The 15,397-nt window shown below is 40.7% G+C and overlaps 1 protein-coding gene across 7 annotated transcripts in view; it reads left to right on the forward strand.

The window, feature by feature from the left end:
* Window positions 1-15,397, forward strand: part of PLXNB2 (plexin B2) — a 261,938-nt gene that overhangs the window by 170,014 nt on the left and 76,527 nt on the right. For all 7 annotated transcript variants that reach the window (XM_054073420.1, XM_054073394.1, XM_054073372.1 and 4 more), the window contains 3 exons: window positions 9,252-10,359; window positions 12,060-12,242; window positions 14,627-14,749. In XM_054073420.1, the coding sequence (XP_053929395.1) occupies window positions 9,252-10,359; window positions 12,060-12,242; window positions 14,627-14,749 (1,414 nt within the window). The remainder of the gene's footprint in view (window positions 1-9,251; window positions 10,360-12,059; window positions 12,243-14,626; window positions 14,750-15,397) is intronic.

Here is a 15,397-nt window from a genome sequence, read left to right on the forward strand (position 1 = left end):
CCTTGCAATTTATCTCCAGCAGCAGAAGCCAGGAAAATTCTCCATTCCTCAGCTATGTGTTTCTTGGCTCTTGACATGCAATAAACTTTCCCTTTCAAGAATTTTACCCATTCTCCTCTGCCTCTCTCTGTTTGTGGCTTCCATTATCAGCTGCCTCTGTACAATATATATTGTAGTACTCCATTTAGTGCGGTTGACAGCTTCCCATTTTCATAGAGCTTCTGTCCCACCTCTGAAGTTCTGGATAAATCGCTAGTGCAGCCAGATAACTACATTAAAATGAAGAATGCGGGAATCTGTTAAACCTAAATGGAAAAGCAAAATTGGGAGAAAAGGAAGAATAAGAAGTATGATGAGACAGGGAATCATACAGCAAACATTGTCAAGCCAGAGGTAGATTTAAGGGAAACAGGTTTTGTTGCATAGGCCTTTATGAATTACTTGCCATATTAGTGTTTCATTGATTTATGGGATAAATTTCATACAACCTTATCATTATACGTGATTCTTCTATTAAGTCCCATAACATTGTAATGTAATATAGGAAGAAAAAAATTACAGCTCTGCCTTGTACCAAAATGCTGCTTAGCTTTCAAAGTCCATGTGCTGTCCCATGTGGCCATATCCCAGCAAGGAAATTCCTGGCTGTTTCCAGCACTCCTCTCACTGCACTCAAGTCAGCAAGGGCTGTGGTGTAGCTTTGAGCAGTTGCTGAAGTGGGCTGATGCTGCTGTAAAAAGCTGTGGCTGCATTGGACATCCGGAGTGTGGTTTGGTGCTTCTGTTTTGAGGGAGGAGGGCAGGGTGAGATGGATTGCCTGCTTGTGACCTCTTGAATCCTATTTGTGCGGTTTGTAGGGAAAGTAAAGCTTTACGCATGCTGGAAATGTCCTCTTTTTTATTTGATTTGTGTGTGTGTGATTAATGATTAATTACAAGGGAGAACTGGTTCTGGCAAGGAAGGAGCTGGAATAGTTTGTGTTTGTTTCCACATGGTCATGCTCAGATTCCCCCACACTGGAAAAAAATCCGCCTCCTTTCTTGTTTCTTCCAGGGGAAGTCCAAAACCAGTCCTTGAAGATGACCTTAGTACTGAAAACAAGCAATCCGTTGTTGTGGTGTGGAGCTGGTGACACAGAGTCCTTTTACTATCAGTATAAATGCATTTTTTTCCTTGAGCTGTAATGCACTTATTAGTGCAGGGAAAGCCAGCAAATTTAAGCTATCCTAACCCTCTGGATTTTTCTTCCCATGCTCCAGGCTTGCTCTTATTTTGTGCTGGTCCCTCAGATGAAAGAAAAAAAAAATTCCCAAGCTGCAGAAGGGCTAAAATAACCCAGGGCTTATGTAGAGCTGGTGGGTATCCATGGGGTGGTCCGTGCTTTCTGCTGGGTTTCTGTGGCTGCCTTGCACAGTAGTTGCTGCAGAGAGCCATACCTCTTGAAGCTCGGGCAGCTCAGACACCGTGGCAGGTATTTACATTTGGGGCCAACCTAGATTTGGCCATTTGCACGATCAGGGAACACAGTAGTGTCTGTAAGCTACTTTGGGAGTGTCTGGAGGGACCTGTGGTCCTGTGCATACTGCAGACTGTTGCAGCTGAATGTTGGTTCACAGGCCATCGGTGAGCTTAGTGCTCAGTGAGATTTGAAAAAAAAAAAAAAAAACCCAAAACCTAAAGTTTTGGTATTTCAGAGACTTCATGGTTTTAAAAAAACCATGAAGCAGGTCAAAGGGGATTCTGTGGGTTCAGATTCCTGCCGAGTCAGCTGCTTGCTATTAAACACGTCATTTGGCTGCTTTTTTCACAAATCAACTACATCTTTGTAACACTAAGAAAGCAAGGCCTCATTAAAATGGGTGCTTCATTTCTCCTGAAAGAACACAAAAAAGATGGAGGGATGAATGTGGAAGGCCAGACTGAAAGGGAAGTGTGGTCCAGGAAGGCAGGAATGCAGGTCTGCTTCTTCAGCGTTTCCCGTCACTATGTGTGCTCCTGCCTGTATCAATGGGGCTGTATTGTGTAGTGTATATGCAGCCGTCTGCTTTGAGGGATAATATGAATGCTTATCTTCATAGTAAAAATTAGGGTTTGAAGAGACCTTTCTGGCATAAACTACCTGTGTCTAAAACTGGTTAATACTCTGTAATTGCTGGCAGCTACTGCTGTGGAATGAGGTCTTTCCACAGCAGCTATTTTTACTGACTTTTTTTTAAGCTTCTTGGCACTGTGAACTCATGAAGATAGTTTGACTTAAAATAATTTTTGTTTTAATTTGTAAGAGCAGCAAAATCTGTACACTTGAACTATAGCAGAGTCTACAGTATAAAAGATTTTCATGATGAAAACTCTGCCAGGCCTGGCTGTGGTAGACAAAGAAATTCATTAGAATGCAACTTTGAGTATCATAGTTCTGCTTCTAAGAGTGCATATAAACCTGCGAAGCACTACTCTTCTTTTTTGTTTACCTGCTGATGTTGCAGAGACAGCACATTATTGGAAATTCTTGAGTGTGATTACAAAATACGTAAGCGTGCATTTTCTGAGTCCCATTACCTGTTGTTAATGTTCTTTTGAGTGACTCCTGGTTGAAAAATTGACTCACATTGCTCCCTCTTGCTCTGAATTTGGATCAGGTTCGGAATATTAAATACTTTGGAGTTCAGGTGTGCATGAAAGGTTTTGCTTCAGACCACTAATAGTGTTATTAATGTAGCTTGAAGTTAATTAAATAGTTATTAATGTCAACACTGCATTTGCTAGCTATTTGCCCCACTTGAACTTTTGACTCAATTCTACCAATTTTGCACCAAGTTTATGAGGGCCCTTAGTGGAGAGATGCTGAGATGCTAGTGGGTACAGGTCCTACTGTGAAAAGACACTCTGCTTCTCAGCTGGTAATTCGATTGCAGTGTCTGGAGAAATCTTTTCTATGTTGGAACAGGAAAACATTTCTCTTTTGGGTTGTCTGTATGTGGCAATGCTGTTTTACTATAGTTGCCAGATATATTAGAGCTGAATGAGGTCCTCTGCTTAATCCCCTCCCTACCTGCTCGGAGATCATAAGACGTGAGGAAGGTTTAGTGATCTTTGGATTTTCGGTAACATGACTGGTGGTACAGATTTTCAAAATTCATGGGGATGACCTTGTAAGTAAAGGTCAAGAAAAGTCTTCAAAATTTGCCTTGGATGGCCTTGTTCGTGCAACACTGCTTCATCCTTTCAAACCACATCCTTTTGCCCTTGAGCCCTCAGCTAGCCAGGCTGTGGGATGCCTCGGAGTCCACTTGGGTTAATGGACTCTCTCAGGGAGTGAGTTATCTGAGCTTTTTTTGCTGCTGATACCCCAGGTCTTCTGAAAGATGAGAGTTTCCAGAGTGATGTAAGGATCGTCCCTGTTCCCCTTTCCCAGGGGAACTGTCCTGTGCACATTTTCCTCTTCGAGCCACCACTTGCCTCTGCTGATGTTGCAGGCACAAGCAATAGGTTTATTCCTCTTTAGGACCCAGAGCACAGCTGACTGATTCTTGCCAGATAAAACCATGATATAGAAAACACTGGGTTTTGTAACTTGAGTTTGTGGTTCCATGTGTCTTCCATTTGTTTTACCTGGGGATTGCAGTCCCTTGCAGAACGCGCAGAGACTGAGGGTGTAACATTCGTTATTTCCTTGGCAATTCCATAATTTCCAAACGGTCTTGTAAAAGAAGATCCATATCAATATAACTGTTAATCATATTTTTAAAACCCACCTTATATTATTGAAAATTACTCAAAAAAAAATAAGAAAAACAGTTGAGAATTTGCCTTGTGAAAGCAAGCAAAACTTCTGCCTTCTACATCAGGAACAAAATCTATGTTATAAATATTTGTCCATTTTTTGCCACTTTTTCCACCGTGTGGGATGGTTTGTCCCATAAAAGAATGCCCTGCATCTTAGCAAATTGTGTTTTGAAGAGCAGTAAAAGAGAAGGAAATTACTCCTTTTATGTTTGAGCAGTACAGGCTATCACAGCCTATATTGAAATGGATATTGTTTTTTCATTCTGGCAGTGACCTCCCTCAGTTCACTGACCCACAGGTCCCACCTGCTGACAGCAAACCATCACAACTAAAGCTATTGACACTCATCACAGTGATCGCTATTATTGGCGGTTCTGCTAAGCCAATTTTGGACCTATGCCATAGTCAGCAATATAAGTTCTCTCTCCAAAGCTTTTCCAGCATTTTGCCCTTCTTTTAGGAAAGGGGTTTCAATCCCACTGAGTGTTTTTCCAGATGATTTCTTCTCTGAACCAGCAAGCTCCATTGTTCACTGGCTTTAGGAAATAGTAATAAAAGTTGCTGCTGGATAGAAGAGTACTCACATTTACCTACAGTTCTCACAGAATTAAAGGCTTTGAAATCCAAACTGAAAATTTGCTCATCCCCTGCCTCACACGCATTCTCCAATTTCTGTTCTGAATTCCTTTTAGCTTAAAAATGAAAGCTGAATTCTTTTTGACACATGGCAAACCTACTGGAAGCTAAAAACAAAGTTACCCAGTTGAGGGAGTAATGAATTTTTTTTCCTCTTTCACAGACTCTCTAAGCCATTGGGGTACAGTCTTTGGACTTTTACCTTTCTTATGTTGCAAATGTTGGCCTTTTTACCTTTTTTTTTTTTTTTTTTTTTTTTAACCACTTTTGAGTCTTTTGAGGCTCCATGATTAAAGGAAACTTTGCAGTGAGGCTCATAGTTCTGTGTATCACTTACTGTTTAAAGCACATCAGTACCTGTCTCTCTTGGCAGAAGGCTTTGTCTCTAGACCCAGAATTTCACATAACGAAACTTTGTCTGGATAAGGTCAGGTAACAGTTTAATTCTGAGTGTGTGTATGTATGTGTGTATATACATATGTGTATATATATGGTTAGTGAGGAACAACTCTGCAAAAAAAAACACAGAAGCTAAACTGGTGAGATTATTCCTTCACTGAAGACTTTCTTGCCCACCATTTATGGGAATATCACTTGGTTTAATTGTCAGTTAATCCAGTTTCAGGCAAAACTTGGTATTCTTTCACTTCAACTGAAATGAATGAGAGAAGTGAAATAATGTAAAGCCTAAGTTGTATTTGAAGACCAAAAAGAGGTGACTGGGGATGGCTGAAAATTTGAAAGTTCCTTTATACCAGTACAGCAGATGATTGTGCATTGAAGGAGGAAAACATCTGCCACATCCATGTCAGCATGTTGCTAGTGTGAATTCTTAAGGGTATTTATAGCATTCAGAAGTCAATTTGTAACTCACTTTGTACTTGTAGATTATAGATGCTCTTTGTTTTCTGCATGCTTTTGAAGAATTGACTTGCTTAAGGTTATTGGTCTTGCTTGAGTAGAAAGACAAAGTTATGTGTACTTAAATTAAAATCGATCTAGCTAGCAGTGGGGCTGAGCTGCTAGCTGTGTCATTCCAACACAGCATCACTTTAAGGCGGTTCCCCTGTATGAAGTGTTCTCCTGGGTGCTCTGCATTACCTGCACATGACTTCTACAGTTTCAGATTTCTCGTAAGCAGCAAGATGGCTTTTTTTTGGTGGGTTTCTTTTGAAGCGCTTGGTCACTGACATCCCATTTTCCTTGTCACCTGTCAAGTTTCTGGGGAGGGGCTGTATGTTTTCCGCACTTTCTTTTTAATTAACATGCACCTTTTTACAGTAGTTTTTATTTTTTGGCTTTAGAAATGTGTTTATTATTACTGCTATCCTTCTACGATATTCATCAAAATCATGTTCGGTTGCCTGTAAAGTGTATAAATCAGGAGTATGTTTTGAGATGGAGGAGGGGATAGGGAATCAGTGATGAAAGGAGGAATCTGAAAAGGAAATTACTTCGCAATTCAGGTAAACTTGATGGGAAAGTGATAAAGATGATTCTAATTATATCATGGGAGTGAGGAGCAAGAGGCAAGATGGAGATAAGACTTTGAGAGAGTGAGAAAAAAAGGTGTGGTCCACTGCTCTGTTTGGCTTCTTTTATCCTGAGTCTGTCAAGGGTTTAAAACTAAGAGTCCAAGGATGTATGTGTGCTCTCAGAACCAGGACATGACTTTAACTAAGCCACCCGGGCCCATATGAAATTAAAGTATGTGATTAAGCCATTGGAAATACATTTGCCATGCTGAACACTTAGGATTCCATGCACCAGCCTGAACTTCTTACTCTTGTGTTGCTGTGACTTGTTAATTTAAAACAGAAGTTTTTCACAACAACAAACTCTTCCTTGATACATTTCCTAACTTAGTAGGGCACTGGTGATGACAGTATCCCTGTAGGGCCTACCACACCAGCTGGCCATAGCGAGATTCCTCCAGATGCTACTCCCCAATTAATTTAAGATCAGGTGAGGATGAGCTGTAGTTGTAGTGCATCTCATTTAATTTTGTTTGCTTTTTTCTTTCCGTAAGCCTGGTATTTGAGAATTGCATGGGACTTTCATTCTGGATCTTTTCCATAGCATATTTAATTTTTGTTTGCTGTTTCCTTTGAAAGTGGAGGGAGGGGAAATGAAACCAATAGGTACAGAGAATGAAGAACTGTTATGTGGTATAGAGTTCTGACAATGTTTGGCATGAGAGCAGGGTGGCAGGGACTAAATGTCGAAAAAAAAGGGGCAGAATTACGGGAAAATGCATTTACTTCTGAATAATTTTAGCACGAAATTTGATAACTAAATGAGGCAGCAAAGAGTAGGGAGGAAGCTCTACCCACTTTTGTACAGAGAGATTAATTACGCCTTTAAGAGTCTCCTTTAGAGATGCAGAATGTATTTTTCCTTAAATCCTGGCTCTGGCATCAACCAGGAAGGCTCTTCATTCTTTTCATGGGATGAGGACAGATGTCCTGTGAGTGCAGCCTCTGTGTCATTAAGCTGCATGCCACAAATGGACAAAATAAGTTTTTAATCCACTGAAATGAATGGAGATGGAAGCCAACCAAGTACAGACGTTAGGTACAATAAATTATTTTCCATTCATTCGAGTCATATTTTATAACTAGAGCTATTTATGGATTTTTTTGACTGAGAGCAGAGATGATAATCTAACAGTAATTACCTTGTGGGGAAAACAGGAACAAATGAATCAGAATTTTTTGGCATTTGATCTTTGTCCAATAGATAGTAGAATGATAAAACTTTCATGAAACAACATTGCAGTAATATGTCAAGCTGTTCTTTTTTTTATTTCATTGCATATAACTATAAGGTAAAATATTTGAAAATAGATGGCATGCATTATGACATACCATTTAGCCATGGAGATGTGAACTGGGATGAATGCTTGTTCGAAAATTGAGGTGCTTGGGAGCAGGAAGCAAAGAGGAGTTTCTGACAAATAATATCAGGAGCAGGAAGCAAAGAGGAGTTTCTGACAAATAATATCAGAATTCTGGGTTCCTTAGCGTAGGTCTAAGGTTCTTGTATAGAGCAACACTTCATTACATTGCAAGGCGTGTGCTGAAGTCCATGTGTTGGAAGAATGGGTTATAATTCTTAGCCTTTTCTTGGTCACTGTCATGAGGTCAGCCTATCATTAGAAGTCAGGCTTGTGCTGTCAGTAATGTGCTTTCTTTTCTTCTACTTCATTTTACAGTTAGCTACTCAGTTTTGTACATGAGAGCTTTAACAAAACAGGATTGGATTTAGCCTTATATTATGTCTTCATTATTATCCTGAGCTACATTTAGTAGATTTTGGGGTTTTAGAAGTTAGAATCACTCTGGTTTTAGAAAAGCTTTTCTCACCATTACTTGCACGTTTCCTCTGTAGACGAGCAAAACACAGTCAATGCTGAAGGGCAGGAGTTGTCTTTCTGCATTGCTGATAATGCTGGGATGATTTGGGGAGCTGGCAGATGGCTTGTGCTCACAACAAGAGTCCTTCCCTCCCTGCACAAGCTTTTGCAGCCCAGTTGTTGATGTTTAATCTTAGTTACTCAGTGTAAATGATGGTTCAGGCAATTCTCTTTCACATCCCACCAGAGGCTCTTGCTACTGCCAAAGCAGAAGTTATAGCTGACACAGGAGCATGTTTCTTTTATTATTATTTTTATTTCCTCTTCCTACAAGGCTTTTGCCTTTTAGATTACTTTGTTAAATGCTTCTCTTTTCTCTGGTTTTATGTTTTCCTTTCTTTTCACAGTTACAGATATTTTCAGGTTTAACTCGAGTTTCCCTGTAAGTTTACAGGTTCTTTCCTCATCAGAATATGGAGTCACACAGCCAACTTTGAAAATAAAAATACTGTGGATCTTGCTTGTTTTTCAGTACTTCTCTTTTCCCTCTAGCATCGGTGTGTCCAAGCATGCCACCTTCTGTTTTCTACTCAGAGAACAAAACAATTGCAGAAAACATTGACCAAATGTCGTGTGTGCAGGAAGCCAATTGGGACTTACCTCTTCATTTAACTGTTCAGGTTAAAATTAGACCCCTTCTTACAAGTTTAAGAAGGTCTATGTCTAATTCCAAACAGCCAGGTGATCTACTTGGGAAGTAAAAATTCTGGCGAAAAACAACCCAGTAAGAGAATCTTAATTCCATAAAATTCTAAGTGATGTTCTTAATACAGATTTGAAACTATTAAGTTAAAGCACTCAAGTGAATTGACGTGTTGCACTGTAATGCATACCAGCAGTCAAAGGCAGTGATGCATATTAAAGGCTGTACCAGCTTCCAGCTTTACATTGATGAAGGATTAGGGTAATGCCTTCTCTATGAGCATCAGCAACCAGATCCAGACTTACTTGTAGTCAATGGAAGGGTTTTTTTTCTCCGAATGTCTCAAACATTTTTATGTAAATTCTCTCCCTCTGATATGGAGGAGCCACCTGAAATGCCGGGATTCTCCAGCTTATTTTTACAATCCTAAAAATCAATGGTTCACACAGCATGAAGCTGTCTGGAGAAGCACTACCACTTTGTGATGTGCTGTGTGTTTTAACTTGTCTGCTGTTCTCATTGTGCTTTATCATAGGATTGATTATCTAATTTGTTATGTGATAATCAATTAGGTATATGACCTTGTTTAATCCCCAAAATATTAAATAGCTCAGCAATTAACAGGATTTGAGGCTTTCAATAATCTTCATGGTGTCTACACATTCATAAAGATTTGTCTGAAATCATGAAAGAAAAAGAATCTCACATTGTTGAATTTTGAATAAATTTTATTTATCAGTATGTTTGATATTCCTCTGTTTTTTCTCTTTTTAGGTATTACATAGAAATGGCTTTATGGATGTGGACACTGAGCATTTTGAGCTGTTTTGGCGTCACCTTGTCCAGAAACGAGGAACTGAGTTTTCAGAGTGCTACAGAGCTAAATCATCTGACAGTGGATAATGACACTGGAATAATTTATTTGGGAGTAGTAAATGCTCTGTATCAGCTTACAGAAAACCTGGATGTAATAAGGTCTGTAGAAACAGGTCCAAGCAAGGACAACAAGAAGTGCACACCTCCCATTGATGAAAATCAATGTAAAGAGGCAGTACTGACTGACAATTACAACAAATTATTGTTGCTGAATAAGGCGGATAACACAATTGTGGTATGTGGAAGCCTTTTTAAGGGAATCTGTGCCATCAGAGATCTAGAAGACATTAGTATAAGGAAGTATTATGTGGACAGTAGCGGAGAGAAGTCCTTTGTAGCAAGCAATGATGAGAATGTACCAACTGTGGGGTTGATCACTTCCTTGAATAATGACAGAGTGATGTTTGTTGGGAAAGGGAATGGACCAAATGATAATGGAATAATAATCAGCACTCGGCAACTCTACGAAAGGGATGGGAAAGACATTTTTGAAATGTATACAGACTCAGCAGCTGTTAAGTCAGCTTATCACTCGTCAAGCACACAACAATTTGTGGCAGTCTTTGAGGACAAAAATTATGTTTATTTTATTTTTAATCAGCAAGAGAAACAGCCCGTCAATAACCGCACACTGATTGCACGTCTGTGCAAAGATGATGCCCATTATTATTCCTACTTTGAAATGGACTTAGGTTGCAAAGATGGTGATGGTGCCTATGACCACTGTCATTCTGCTTACATCACTACCCCAGGAGAAGAGCTGGCTGAGAGCATGGCTCAGCAGAGACAAACTATGGATCCTCTCTCAGATGACAAAGTTCTTCTTGCACTCTTCAGCAAAGTAAACAAAGATAACGGATCTCTAAAATCTGCCATGTGTGTGTTTTCCTTGCGGCACATCAATGAAAAGATGGAGAAAAACCGGAATGATTGCTACACTAAAAAGAACACCAGCTCGTTTTACAAACTTTTTGCAGCAGAAAACCCGTGTGCAGCACATGGACTGGTAATATCCGTATCGGGTTTTAGAATCTGTGTTACAATTACTGGAAGAATATACAGCTGCATGGTTTTGGGTGGCTTTGAGCTAAACTATGGTGAGATCAGATGACTGAAAACTCAATAGCTGGATTCACTATAGAAATGGAAGATGGTTGGGGGTGTTGCAGAACAGGTCAGGCAATAAATGGCAAGATAGTCATAATTTTTTAAAAAAGATTTGATGTCTTCTGAAAGATGAGTATTGGTTTCATAAAAGCATTTATGTTAAAGGGTTCTTCCTGGTATGGAAATTACTGAGTCCAATGCAATGATTTATAACGCCCATGATCAGCTTCCAGATGATCACTATAGACAATTCTGGTCTCGGCTAACATATTGATAAAGTTTTTAAATGGTATGAAGAATCTTACAGATGGTATCTAGAATTCAGTGTTGTTTTGTACTTGGATTTGAATTTTTAGACACTGGAAATACATGTTTCTTATATTCAGGTAGTGTTCATGTGTTGCTCTGTCTCAAAATACTTCCACAGCATGATGTCTATCCTCCTCTTCTTTTTATGACTTGTCATTACTTTGGCTATGAGATTTTTGGAGGACACTGTTACACCCCTCCAGATACCGTTCTTCAATTTCTAGCTGCATGTCTAGGAGGCAGTTTTCAGTATCTCTGTTTACTTTATGGCGGTTTTGTCCACACAACTAAACCTACTTTTGCATGCCATTCATTACTGCAGCTAACCCTAAACTGGGTTGTGGAATTGAATTATCTTAAAAACTCAGCCAGCTTTGATAAGGGTGTCTTAATTCCCCACCCTGAGCAAGTTATGCACTTGCATAAGCAGCTGTTTGAGCACAGCTTGGGAAGTAGTGTGCTACAGTCCAAGGGCAGGAGTGAACAGCCAGAGAGATGGGGCATGGGAATGCCTTATGGTGGTGTTGACCCAGAATCCTTCATCTCATGAAACCACAGCCGCCTTCTGCACCGTAAGTTGCTAGCACTGATAAGAAGCCAAAAGAACACTTCTTGCTTCCAAACAGCAGTGTTACTTACCACAGTACCCTACATCTGAGATGAACATCAAACAGAAATCCTGAGTGTGACAAGTAGATCAGTCCTAGCTTTCAGCAGAAAAGGAGGTGTGGATTCAGATCAGAAAGGCAATCTCATTACCAGATATAGCGGGAAAGGCAAGATGTGAATGAACTTCATTCTGGTGGCGCTCTCTGCAGATCAGGATTAAAGCCCAGTGAAAAGAGAATGTGCTGAAGTTCACGAGATAGTTGCCAGTTGGTTGCTTGTCTATGGATAGTTCCTTAGACGAATTCATCAAATTGTGAAACAAAATATCATTTTTAAAAAGTCTTCAACATAAATTTGGTCAACCCGATCTATGTTGGGTTCATTTTCATTAAAAGAACTGGTTACTTTTTAAGCTGTGCTGCTATAATGAGATAGAATAAAAAATATTTCTCTGTGTCTCCTGGAAAGTGAAAGCATTGAAGCAGTTTGCAATTAGCAGGCTATTTTCTGATCACTGCCTGTTGGCTGGGGAAAAATGGCTAGGCAATCCATTTCTCTCTTTTTTACTCCTCTATGTCTGAGGGGTATTATACCATCTAGTAATAGGGTTGCTCTTCATTCTTATCTCGGAATTAGTGATCTGAATGTTTAACATTGCTCTGTATTGCTATTCCTTATTAGAATGCAAGCAAAAATTTCCCCTGTGGCTCAGAACACTTGCCATACCTTTTGGGAAGTAAGAATGGTGTTATAGAGAAGCCGGTACTGCAAAAAGAAGGAATGAATCTCACGGCTGTCACTGTGGCTGTGGAGAACGGGCACACCGTGGCCTTTCTGGGAACGTCGGATGGTAAAATTCTTAAGGTAACAAACTGGACTCAGAAGACTAGAAGGTGTTTAAAAGGTCAGAAATGGTTGTGATAGTGTACTTCTGCTCTGAAAGTAAATGTGATTTATAAGATCACATACCAGGGGCAAATTCTCTTGGAGCTTGGTATTTTTAATTTCAAAGAAAAACCACATTATTTCTAATGTACCTCAGCTATCCAATGCCCAGATTGAATTAGCATCGCCTGAAAGACACTTTTCCCAAGGGATTAGATACATACTGAGGGCCCTATGTAAGCAGCCTCAGGTAATCTAACAGCTGCTCTAGCCTTATCTCTATTCAAGCCCTTACTAGTTTAAGAGCAGCTTTTCATTTTGTAATCATTCTGACCATTCGGTGAATAGAGATGGCAATACAAAGCTCCGGCTGGAGCTCTGCTAAATTCTGACTGTGTGGTGTGGGGCTCAAGGGTTCAGGTGCTTGTGGTGTTAGGAATTCAACACCAAACACCATCTTTTGCTTGAAGGGAAGAGATAATCGTGCGCCACTACATTGGTTGCAAGTTGAAACTACTGGTTACCATAAGGGAAGACAACAAATTTGAACACCTTCAAGTGCAAAGGCTCCGAGTAGAGAATTTTAAATTTGTAGTGCTAAAACAAATCAGTATTTACAAAAGAAATATGCAAATATTAGTGATTGTGAGCAGTGAGCAATTTCTTTTCATGACTTTTATGTTTTGCTTGCTGCTTTTGATGCCATATACTTCAAATCAAAATGTTTTGCCTTAAATGAATTTGTGAACTTGAATAAACACAGGATTTTCAGTAATCTTAGAATCATTATAGTTTAGGAAAGATCTTTAAAATCATTGAGCCCAACCATAAGCCTAACATTGCCAAGTTCACCACTAACCATGACCCTAAGTACCACGTCCATATATCTTTTAGATACCTCCAGGGATGGTGGCACCACCGCTTCCCTCAGCAGTCAGTTCCAATGCTTGACAACCCTTTTGGTGAAGTAATATTTCCTAATATGCTAGCTAAACTCCCCTGCTGCAACTTGAGGTCATTCCCTCTTGTCCTGTTGCTTGTTACTTGGGAAAAGAGACCAACCCACCTTGCTACAACCTCCTTTCAGGTAGTTGTACAGAGCAATAAGGTCTCCCCTCTGCCTTCTGCAGGCTAAACAACCCCAGCTCCCTCAGCTGCTCCTCGTAAGACTTGTTCTCCAGCCCCTTCACCAGCTTCATTGCTCTTCTCTGGACGCACCCCAGGACCTCAATGTCTTTCATGTAATGAAGGGCCCAAAACTGGACACAGTATTTGAGGTGTGGCCTCACCACTGCTGAGGACAAAGAAAGAATCAATTCTCTGGTCCTGCTGGCCACACTATTTCTGTTACAGGCCCAGGTGCTATTGGCCTTCTTAGCCACCTGGGAACGCTGCTGGCTCATGTTCAGTAATCATAGCTGGGTATATTCAATACTGAGACCCGGCAAATACCACTTGTGACTGGTTGCTAACTAGCTTTGCCTCCATGTACAACTGTTTGAGCCTGGCCATCCAGCCAGTTTTTTTATCCAGTGAAGAGTATGCCCATCCAAGTCATGAGCAGCCAATTTCTCCGGGAGAGTGCTGTGGGGAACTGTGTCAAAGACTCTACTAAAATCTAAGTAGACAACATCCACAGCCTTTCCCTGATCCACGAAGTGGGTGACTTTGTCATAGAAGGGAGATCAGGTTAGTCAAGCAGGACCTGCCTTTCCTAAACCCATGCTGACTGGGCCCGATCATCTGGTTGTCATGCTGCATGATAGCGCTTAAGATGTTCGGCTCCGTAACCTTGCCCAGCACTGAGGTCAGACTGACAGGCCTGTCATTCCTCAGATGCTCCTTCTGGTTCTTCATCATGGGCATCACATTTGCTGACCTTCTGTCGACTGGCACCTCCTTGGTTAGCCAGGTCTGTTAATAAGCGATTGAAAGTGTCTTGGTGAGCACTTCCACGAGCCCCCTCTGTACTCTTGGGTGGATCCTATATGGCCCCATAGACTTGTGTTTGTGTGTTTGTCTAAGTGGTGTAGCAGGTTGCTAACCCATTTCTCCTTGGATTATGGGGGCTTCATTCTGCTCCCTGTCTTCCAGCTCAGGGTGCTGAGCTGAGAACAATCGTACTTATTAAAGGCTGAGACAAAGAAGGCATTAAGTTCCACAGCCTTTTCCTCAGCCTTTGTCACTATGTTTCCTCTCCCATCCAATGAATGGTGGAAATTCCTCGTAGCCCTCCTCTTGCTGATAATGTATTTATAGAAACATTTTTTAATTGTATTCTACAGCAGTAGCCAGCTATAATATACTGATATTTGGGGGAAGGAAAAGCAACATTAAACACCTTTTCTTCTCCTTTGAAATAGGTGTTCCTGTCATCCATTGCAACCGAGTACAGCTCTCTTACTGTTGAACTAAACAAACCCATAAAGAATGATCTGGTCCTTGACCGAACCCAAGAAAATCTGTACGTGATGACCACAGACAAGGTAATGTTTCTCGCTTGCATTAAGGACCAGGCCTGCTTTCACTTTCTCTGCACCTTTACCTAAGATTTCTAAGTTACTCAGTTGTTCTGGAAGTTGTCTCATTTGGTGGCTCCTCCTGCTCTCTGTGTTTAAAGACCTTTCTTAAGTCCCAGCTGATGGACCTTATGGTTGTGACTTGGAGAACTGTTACATTCTTGATGTTTAGTGATAAGGAATGATAAAGGAGTTCATCTCTAAAGCACTCTCACGGGGTCTGTGAGAAGAATAAAGTTGAGATGTTTAGCATCCTCACACCGCGGGGTCAGGCAGCCCTAGTGCTCGGTGTGGTGACTGTGGGGTGCTGGTGGATGCTCCAGCTGCCGTCAGTCCTTTTCAAGAGTACTTCAGGATTTAGGGTGCTGGCAGCTGGCATAATAGCGTATACACATCTGTAAAGCTGCCAGGAGTTTTTGTGAGTTGAATTACAACTTTGGGAAACTATTTTGTTTGAGCTTCTACTAGAGCCAGGTAAGTGCAGCAGGAAAGGTTGGACTTTGCTATGAAAGGCGCGGGTAGTCTTTTCTAGGTTCCCCTTCTCTGTGCTGGTAGGTGAGGCACAGTGGAGGTTTCTAAAGAAAAGCGAAAAAAATCAAGCAGGAGACAGGAGGC

This window comes from Cuculus canorus, chromosome 1 (assembly GCF_017976375.1).
Source record: "Cuculus canorus isolate bCucCan1 chromosome 1, bCucCan1.pri, whole genome shotgun sequence".
NCBI classification, from domain to species: Eukaryota; Metazoa; Chordata; class Aves; order Cuculiformes; family Cuculidae; genus Cuculus; species Cuculus canorus.